General features: G+C 38.4%; 1 protein-coding gene across 3 annotated transcripts; it reads right to left on the bottom strand.

Moving 5' to 3' along the window:
• Nucleotides 1-358: 358 nt before the first annotated feature.
• On the bottom strand, nt 359-8,620 carry LOC121765309. Of its 3 annotated transcripts, XM_042161405.1 has the most exons (9): nt 8,301-8,620; nt 6,648-7,384; nt 5,554-5,725; nt 5,316-5,478; nt 2,678-3,955; nt 1,597-2,475; nt 1,435-1,516; nt 950-997; nt 359-787 (listed from the first exon to the last, which is right to left on the bottom strand). In XM_042161405.1, the coding sequence occupies exons 1-9, from the start codon at nt 8,563-8,565 to the stop codon at nt 584-586; spliced, it is 3,828 nt and encodes a 1,275-aa protein (XP_042017339.1). In that variant the 5' UTR covers nt 8,566-8,620; the 3' UTR covers nt 359-583. The 3 variants fall into 3 exon arrangements, with proteins under 3 accessions (XP_042017339.1, XP_042017337.1, XP_042017338.1); XM_042161403.1 differs by having other exon boundaries at nt 5,316-5,725; XM_042161404.1 differs by lacking the exon at nt 950-997 and having other exon boundaries at nt 5,316-5,725.
• Nucleotides 8,621-9,570: the final 950 nt, after the last annotated feature.

Genomic DNA, 9,570 nt, shown 5'->3' with positions numbered 1-9,570 from the left:
CAACTATGGCGAAACGGAGGAAGTATTTCTTTTGAGCACAGAACTTAGGGAATTGATATGTTAAAGATTAAAGTGGAGAAAATATAGAGAGGATATAAAGTGTGAGAGTTTAATAGAAAATAAAGTATGAGAGATGATAAAAAAAAATTTAAAAATAAAATGACTCAATTACAAACAATTCAAAAAAAAATACGACTCAATTACCTTTAAGTATAATGTTTAATACTCATTTTGAAACAAATCAAATTTTAATGTACACACTATAATTTGGTAACCATAAAAAAAGTAATGTACCCAAAAAAGTAACGTACATAAAATCATAACGGGAAACTGTTGATATTGTGCATTTGGGCTAATATTAGTCATTAGCAAACCCCAGATGAATTATTCCAGGCTTTTCATCAACTTATATAGTAACAGACTAGATTGTACAATACATAAATTATGCCTTTATAACTTAACAAATACGATCAATCTAACATTACCTAAAAACTACTCTTTCATATTAAGGGAAAAACAATAGACCTCACATCTTCACTATCCCAAAAAAAAAGCACTCTAGTTTCCTTCTTGTTTCTAAGCATCATGATAGTTCAGAATTTGTATCTTTAGGAAGAATCAAACCAATCAAGCAAAGCGACGGATTCAGGGGTATGGAAACAAACGAACATGTTTCAGGCGAGTATGGAAGAATGAACAGCAGTCTTGCCCACATTGTATTTGATGCTGGTAATTTGATTACTCCTGCACACTCTCTCTGCTTCAAGTATGAAATGAAATCGTGAAGCTGCACAACAGAAATTACAATTTTTTTTATTACTTGAATAAACACACTTTGGTTTGGTTATTCTAAATAAGTAAATGTGTAGAATGCATGCATTTGTTATATATATGACGAAGCAAAATTTAGACAACGGGGCAAATGGAAAAAATAGAAGATCCAACTTACACCCTTGTGATCACCATGGGACGAAGGAAGCAGCCAACAGATTTCTTTCTGTGGCACAAAAAGAGTTAGATCGTTCAGTAATTCCAGTAAATGCACACATTGCTAATGAGTATGTCTATGATTAATCAAGAAGATTACAGAGCCTAAGCATTGCATGAGGTAAATCGTGTGAGAACTTAAGTTAACAAACCTCTTATTTAACTAGTATCGTGTGAGTTCAGGGTGGATTATTTGGTGGGTTGGTGCTTTAATTGTATAGCAAACAAGTTACAACATATAATTGCAAAATGGAGTAATCTCAAATACTAAAGCAAAGAATTATCTGTGAACTATAAACTTCAACTTCAAACAGAGAAAAATGACTAACAAGATTAGGACAAAGTTCTCTAGCATAATGATATATTTGGGTGGTCAATATGGAGCAAGACTGATACTTCAGCAGTTCAGCTAAAATGCACATGAAGGAAGAATGTCCAGTAACTCACTCTGTGACGGGGAGTACTAGAAAATGTTGATTTTACATGGCGCAAGTCAGTGCGCTTTGTCATATCTAACTTCGCAGGCCATCTGCACATTCATAAGAAAACAATTAAAAACAATAAATGTTGTCTTTTACTGTGTTAATTGAAGACAACTCAAATCCTTACTCTGCAGGCTCCACAATGGAATTTGAATAGCTACAGATATCCGAATCTGCTCTTTGTGCGTGTATTGTACAGTAGTAAACACCACTTTTACTCAACATCCCCTGCCAAGGATTAAGTGAGGACAGACTAAAACTGTCAGCATTGGCCGCTAAAGATGGTGGGGGTGGGGAATTAGGAGGCGGGGGAGGAGGAAATGCAGGAGGCTGGGAATGAGGTGGAGGTGGAGGAGGAGGCAGAGGCGGAGGTGTTGGAGGCAGTGGAGGCTGTAACTCAGGGTGAGGAGGCAATGGAGGACGAAAATCAGACTGAGGAGGTAATGTAGGAGGCATAATAGGTGGAGGTGGAAGTGGTGGTAAAGAAGATAATGGTGGAGGTACAACAGGCACAGAGAACATCTGATCAAATGGCGCTGCAGAACTTCCCCGGATCTGTGCCAGTGGGGTCACAGAAGCAGGTAAAAAAGGCGGGCCATGCACATTAGCATGAGAATTAGCATGCATTGCAGCAGAATGGATTGGGTTTTGATGCAGATGGTGGCCCATCCCGCGAGAATCCCATAAACCATTAGGAGGTGGATACACATGTCTATTGAATGAAGATGTTTGAGCAGGCTGTGGTGGTGGAATAGGTGGCCCATAATTTTGTCCAGTGGTGATACTTCCTCCAGAATGCATTCCACTTTCTGGTCTTCCATACATCCATGACTGTTCAGCTGCACCAGTTCGGCCAACTTCCATCATTCCTCCAGTCGTCCATGTAGACTGGAATGCAAAAGCAGGTTGCATCGGAGGGCCACAATTTTCCTGACTCATTCTTGGTGATGTAAGCTCCAGGTCAGGTCTCACCAAAGGAGCAGGGCCATGGTGCATCGCAGGATTACTGATACACACATATGAGCACAAGTCAGCCAGGATAGCAATTATAAGCTTACAGATGGCAATCATGGACAAGGTGCAAGCACTTTAATATATTCCGACACTGAAATCCATACATCCTAGTCATCCGACACAAAAAATGCTGGAAACCAATTAAATTACAGAAGCATATATAAACAGAGCAGAAACTTGGTACAGTGTCCAACCTGAAAACTATCTGGAAAAAAATACCAGGACACTCTCGTAAGTTCTTGAATAAAGTAGTTGCTGTATCTGTGCTACTGCACTCGACCAGCCAATTGGAACCTGAGGGCATACTTGGTCTACTCACGCGAACAGATCCATTGTTGTTAATCGCAAGGTTACAAACTTCCAAAAGCTCATCCTCGGTGATACATGGAGAGTTTTTGTTTGGAAAATTAATCCAAACCATGTTTGTCGGAACTCGTTCTTGTTCTCGCATCAGCGCAGCTGTTGCATGATTCTCAAAATGCCCTTGAGAGTTACTGATATTATATTTAGCACGTAACTGTTGAAGGAAAGAAGGCAAAGCTGAGGTCCTTGTCAGGTAACTCTCAGGAGGTTTCTCGAGCATAGGTTGAGCATGTGGTGATCCAATCATGCTGTTAGAAGGGAAAGCATTTCTGGTGTCAGTGTGATGAAAAGGAGGACCAGGTTTTGCTGCTTCAGCATGCATCATTACATTAGGTGGACCTGTGTTGGAGGGATGTGGATAGTAATTACTATTTTCCTTGCGGTGCCTCCGCAAATGAGCTATTGAGACGGTGGCTTCTTCAGGTGAATCGAATTCCATCAGCAATGCACCTTCATTGCTAAGATCAATAACCATGCGAGGGCCCTTGTAGAGTAGTTTTTTAACTTCATGTACCATCTCATCCTTGGCCCATATGCTTGGAACACTCCCAACATAAACATGGCAGCTTGAACCAACAGCAGTACCATTTATAAACCCCCTTGCTCCTAATCCTGCATCCAGAAACTTTATCCGAAGGCAGGCACCCCAAGGAGAACGTCCCCGTATAACTTCTCTAGCCTTTAAAGCATCCATCATATTTCTGTACTCTATAGTGGCAAAGCCTTTAAATGGAAAAAATCGCAAATGATCGATAACACCAAACTTCTCAAACTGAAACCTTATATGCATTTCAGACACATCATGACCTAGCGATCCCAACCAGAGTTGTTTTGAAGCTGGAAATATATCCATAGCAGCTGGGTCTCCATCGGAGTACCATATTGCATGGTTTCCTGAAGAATGTGGCGGAGGAACATTTTGTTTGGGAGACTCAAATGGAGAATTTGCAGCTCCGCTGGAAGATCTTAAGGTAGGTGTAGAAAGGTCCATGTTTGAAATTGGACTCCTCTCTATCTGGGCAGAATGGCTCCGATTACTAAATGAACTACTTCTTAAATCCCTTGGTGTTCTCGCTCTAGGTGAGAAAGATTGTCTATTCAACAGTTCCCTTTGCACAATGTTGTCAAAGCAGTATAGCGGTTCATGGCGGTTCGCCCGAAAAATGCCACAGGGATATAGCGTATCGGTATGGCGGGATATAGCGGTCATTAATTAAATATATAAAATAATATTTATATATTCATATATAATTCAAAAAATTAGAAAATAATAAAAATATAACATTAAAAACTCTAAAAATATGTAATAAAGCATAAAATAGAAAACAATTATATAAAAGTCTAGCAATTAAAGTCTTTAGTTCAAGTGTTCAACAAAACATAAAACCATGATAAGCTCAATAGACATCAATCATCAAGCTCAACATAGTCTTCTAGCTCATCATCATCACTATCATCGGCATCCATTTCATCTTCATCCTCCATTGCTTCATCCTCTTGATCTCCACTTACACTATCCTCAAATTCTTCCTCTTCCGATTCTTCATCTACAAGAGCAAGCCTTTTCCTTTTCCCTTTCCCTTTTCTAGGTATGATAGGTTCTTTTTTCTTAGAAACTCTAAGACAACTTGAACTAGATGTAGAAGATTCCTTCCTCTTCTTTGACCTAGTATATGTCCTAGGCTCTCCAACACCAGAAGCCTTATACACCATGTTCCAATCAAGTGTATCATCGTCATCATGAACCAAATGATTACCACCATCAATATCATCATCATCATCATCCAACTCCCCAACTAGCCACTCATTGCACTCATCAATATAATCGAGAATAATAAGATCAAATTCATCGGTTGCACTAAGCTTGTTCCTATCATGCAATTTTTGGTTATATTTCACATAAACCAAATCTTGCATCCTCTTATGCTCGAGCCTATTTCTCTTTTTTGTATGAATCTACAAAATAAATATAATTAATCGGCAGATTGGGGTGCAGATTGTGAATAGGAGGGGCCGTATGGCTGGGCTGTGGCTGAATCACTGAGTGGGGCTGGAGGGTGCTGGAGGGTGCTGGCTAGGCTGCAACAGGCGGCGGGGGCGGTGCGACAGTGGCGGCGGCGCGACGGTGGGTGGCAGATTGTGGAAGGACTGAAGTAGTAGAGATGAAAAGCGGCAGATTGGGGTTGTGGAATTAGGGTTTAGAATTATTGGGGTGGGCTGATTGGGCCTATGCAAAATTAAATTAAAAAATAAAAAGCCCAATAAAAGTCAAAATTAGCACCAAAAAGTCAAAATTGGGCTAAAATACCGCTATTGCGGGATATGGTAGCGCTATGGCGCCACGACCGCCAAGGGTATGGCGGCCGCCACAGAAAAATGCTACGTATCGGTGTGGTGATAGCGTTTTCAATAAAAACTGATATGCTATAGCGCAATATCCCCGCTATAGCCGCTATTTGACAACATTGCCTTTGCATGAACATTCTACCACTGGCCATATCACCAGGGTCCCCATAATTATGATCCATGGACTTCAATTCTCCAGGGAAAGAATCACTTCCAGCATTTACTGTTATGCTTCCCCTTTTCAAATGGCTGCCTGAATGTTTATCAGGGTAATCTCTCCCTGAAACTACAGGAGATCCTTGTTGATTAGATGTTCTAGCAACTGAGCACTGATTCACAGATTTAGATGAATTGGAGTTACCCTCGACATTATCTACTTGACTGTCTTCTGCTTTTACTTGTTGCACAAATGATTCAAATACTCCTTCTAGACAAGAGGTAATATCAGAAAAAAATTCAGATGAAGCAGAATTGCAAAGCATTCTGTATCTAGAAAATATCAAACTTCTGAGCGAAGGATCTTTCCTAAGAACCTGCAAAACAAAGACCACAAATGCACTCACAAAAAAAAAGAAAAAGAAAATTAACACTCTGAAGTACCAATAAACCACTTCCAGCTGCAGTGTCTAAAGTGCAAACATGCATAATTTTACAATTCAAAACTGATCATTTACAGAAAATCAATAATTTGACCCCATACATATTGAGTAGGCCATAGAATGATATCACCAAGTTGAGCAGATTATGGCTTGAGTAATCCAATTATGAAAGTAATAGACTAAGTAAACACAATGGATTTTGATGTTATTTTTATGGAAACGTCATCCCCATCCCAGTAAATCGATAGCACTTTAACTTCATCAGCAATAGCAGTTCTACACTTCATACAAAGCATAAACTTATATTGCACCAATGTAATAAAATTTGCCTCCTAGAGTAGCTTAGGAAATTACTTTTACTTGCTTCACAAGTCCCATGAAATGGTAGAAGAAAGATTGGCACTAATAACCTATAAATTTGAGCTCTGATGGTCATATAACAAACATAAAGCCAATATTAGATATATAGATAGCAGACTAGAATTTCAATAAGGTTTTCAGGTTTAAAGTTTCAGTTTGTGTCCCACCCTGCAATGTCCTGAACATGCACCGGAAGACAAATGGAGATGAATGATCCTTAAGATCATTACTGATAGTCTGATACTACTGGTAGAGCCATTTTTGTAAATGGAGTATCACAAAGCAATACTAACTCACAGAAATTCACTAACAGAAGAATACATCCAACGTCATCAGTCCCTCCCCCAATGCTTTCCTCTATTTGCACGAATCTAAAAGTATTATCTACAGATCCGAGTGCTAGAACAACATAGAAACAACAGCTAGTACATTATATAAAAGACCTTCTCGTTAATCTGTTGAAGAACTATACAAAATTAAAGATTAAGACAATTACCAGTGCCAATAAGCAGTTCTTTAATAAGGGAGAAGCACTATTTGACAAAGAATTTCCGACTGATGCAGGAGACCCATTAACAGGATCAGTCTCTCGGCGTTTGATTCTGCTGGAATGTTCGAATGATTCCTCACCAACTTTCTCATCCAGGCGACGAGAGCCAACATAATCCAGTTCAACTGTCAATTGGTGAAGAAGGTACTTACCTTTCTGAATTCCTTCAATTTCCGTTGACTCAAAAAGTTTAAAGAATGCAACAAGTGAATATTTGGGGAAGCGAAAGAGAATAGACAAAAAACATAGGCCATGAAGCTTAGATAATTTCAGTATTACTGAACTATGTTCCTCCAAAACCTTGCGCTTGATATCAGAAAGGGCTTCTGCAACATCATAAATCTTCAGGACACTCTGGTCAACAACATCAAAGACACTCTTTCCATCGAAAGAGGAGACAAAAAATGTAACAACATCATGAAAAACAACAGAGCATATCCTTTGAATAACTTCTGAATTTCTGTTTTCTGAAGCAGCAGCTCGACATACATCAACCAAACCTAATATGCAGGCCTTGGCAGTCTCAAAAGCAATACCAGCTATGTCTTCTCCCCCACTAATCACGGTGATGCACTGGTCATGCATATTTATGAGAGCCTTCCCAGCAGCTTCAAGAGCAGCAGGGAAAAATGAAGCATACCGTGCTATGTACTCTGCTACAAGACGTTGTACACTAGCACATCCTGCATCAAAGTAAAGTGATAAGTGTTTGCTTTACCAAATCATGGAACATAACACAATAGGACTGCTGTAGTAGGCAGTATATTAGGGTAGTGTATATTACTCAATATTTTTCTAGGAACACAAAATATAACTTTTCCATAAAAATAGACATCAAAACGGTGTCTTATGAGAAACAGATTTTATAATATAATGGACACGATAATTCTTCATACAACAGTAAGACACAAACGCTTCCATCATTTTTCTAACCAGGGAAGATCTGTTGAAACCATTCTCTCTACCTATAGCTCCATACAAATAATTATTGCTCATATCAGTCGTAAGTGGGGAGTGTTACACTTGTTGCTTGGTAAGCAGTTCGATCCAAGTGGCAAACAGTCATAATCTTCTGAATACGTTAAAAATCGTGCAGCTTTACTCAAATATAATTCATTTAGAGCTCTACCAACAACTTACAAGCTCTCTGCATTGGTGTTAGCCAAAGCATGTCAAACATCTAGGACTACCAACAAGACAGAGCACGTACATACTAAAACTACAACAAAACATTCTAATAACACAAGATTAATCAACTAAATCAGCAGGCAAAACATGTTGATTTCACCAGATGTTAAAACGAGCAAAAATGTACAAATTTTAAAGAAATTGCAAAAACTATGTGTCAAAGATTATTCCAATTGGGAGCTAACTGAGAAACGATATCTGCAGCTCAATTCTAATCGCAAATCATCCTCTGGAGAAACTATTTGCCATAAACTCTAAAAGGTTCAGATTTTGACTCTAAATTGATACTCCACAATTAAAACGAATAGAACAACATATATTCGTTGATTTAACTTCTATGACACAATTAAAACCTAAAAAATCGATCTGGGAAGCAAACTCGACATGAGGCATAAATATTGAAATCCCAACCTCCAGCGGCAGTGATCAAAGAGTGATAAGCTTCTTCCAATTCCGGCGTCAGATGCTTATCCTTCCGGTCGATGCACAGCTTTATTTTCTTATAGCACTCGAATACATTGCGAATTCCTTCCTGGTTCCGCCGCCTCCGGACGATTTCATCATGAGACAAAGGCGGAGGGGTCGGTGGCCGTTGAGGCAGCTCTTGTGGTTGGGAAGGTGGTGGCGGTGGGTCGTACAATCTTCTCTTTTTGAGCGGTTGCTCAGCCGCGGCCATGGCGCATAGGAAGAGAGAGAGAATCGCCTGCACTACTAGTAGTATGTTTAACTTGAAATTGAAGATTTTAGGAGAAAAATAAAAAATAAAACATGAAAATATTATTAAATGATGATAAATAATTCAAGGCCACATTTGTCATTTGTGTATCATCTTCCCATGTAAGGTGCAAATTTGCAATACTCACCTCGAGGCTTTTTGAACGATGGAATTATGAGCATAATCTCATGAATCTTGAATTACTCTTTAGAGCTTAAACGGCTAAAACTTAAAATGTGAACATAATCATCATAACCACTCTAAGTAGGCATCATTGCATTTGAAATTCGAAATACATAGAATCAACTATCAAGTTATGAGCATCCTCTCACCTGAAACTTGAACGACTAAACTAATTTCACAATGTCATCATAGAATTGATTTGGATCGATCACATTTAATTTCTAAATATAATTTTTTTTAAGTTTGATTCACCGTACAGAGTACAGACCATAGTGTATATCATCTTGTCAAAATTTTGAAAGACCAAATTGAGTTCTAAAGCACCATCTAAGTTGATGGATAATTTTTTAGTCGTGAATATGTATATTACTCTCTCCGTCCCAACTAAGTTGGTAGTACAAAACTTTTGAGCATGGAAATTAAGAAATTGTGTTGAATAGATTAAATAACAGTAAAATAAAATAGAAAAAAGAAAAAGTAAGAGGGATAAAGAGAAAGTAAAGTAAATGATGAAATAAAGTAAAATGATTGGATGTTTTATTTTTTATCAAAAAAAGAAATGACTCAACTTTAATGGGACGTTCTAAAAAGGGATACGACTCTAGTTAGTTTGGACTGAGGGAGTATACAGTTTGACCGTGTCACATCTAATTTGGGTGTATCATTTCATCACAAATTTGAAGGATCAGATGTGGATACCCGTACAGTTCTACTACTACTATTATTCAGGTATGTTAACATTTGTGTATAAGTTTTCTATGTTTTGAGATGGAAAGATTATTG

The sequence above is a fragment of the Salvia splendens genome, chromosome 14 (genome assembly GCF_004379255.2).
Source record: "Salvia splendens isolate huo1 chromosome 14, SspV2, whole genome shotgun sequence".
NCBI classification, from domain to species: Eukaryota; Viridiplantae; Streptophyta; class Magnoliopsida; order Lamiales; family Lamiaceae; genus Salvia; species Salvia splendens.
This window is presented reverse-complemented; position numbering and strand designations above follow the sequence as displayed.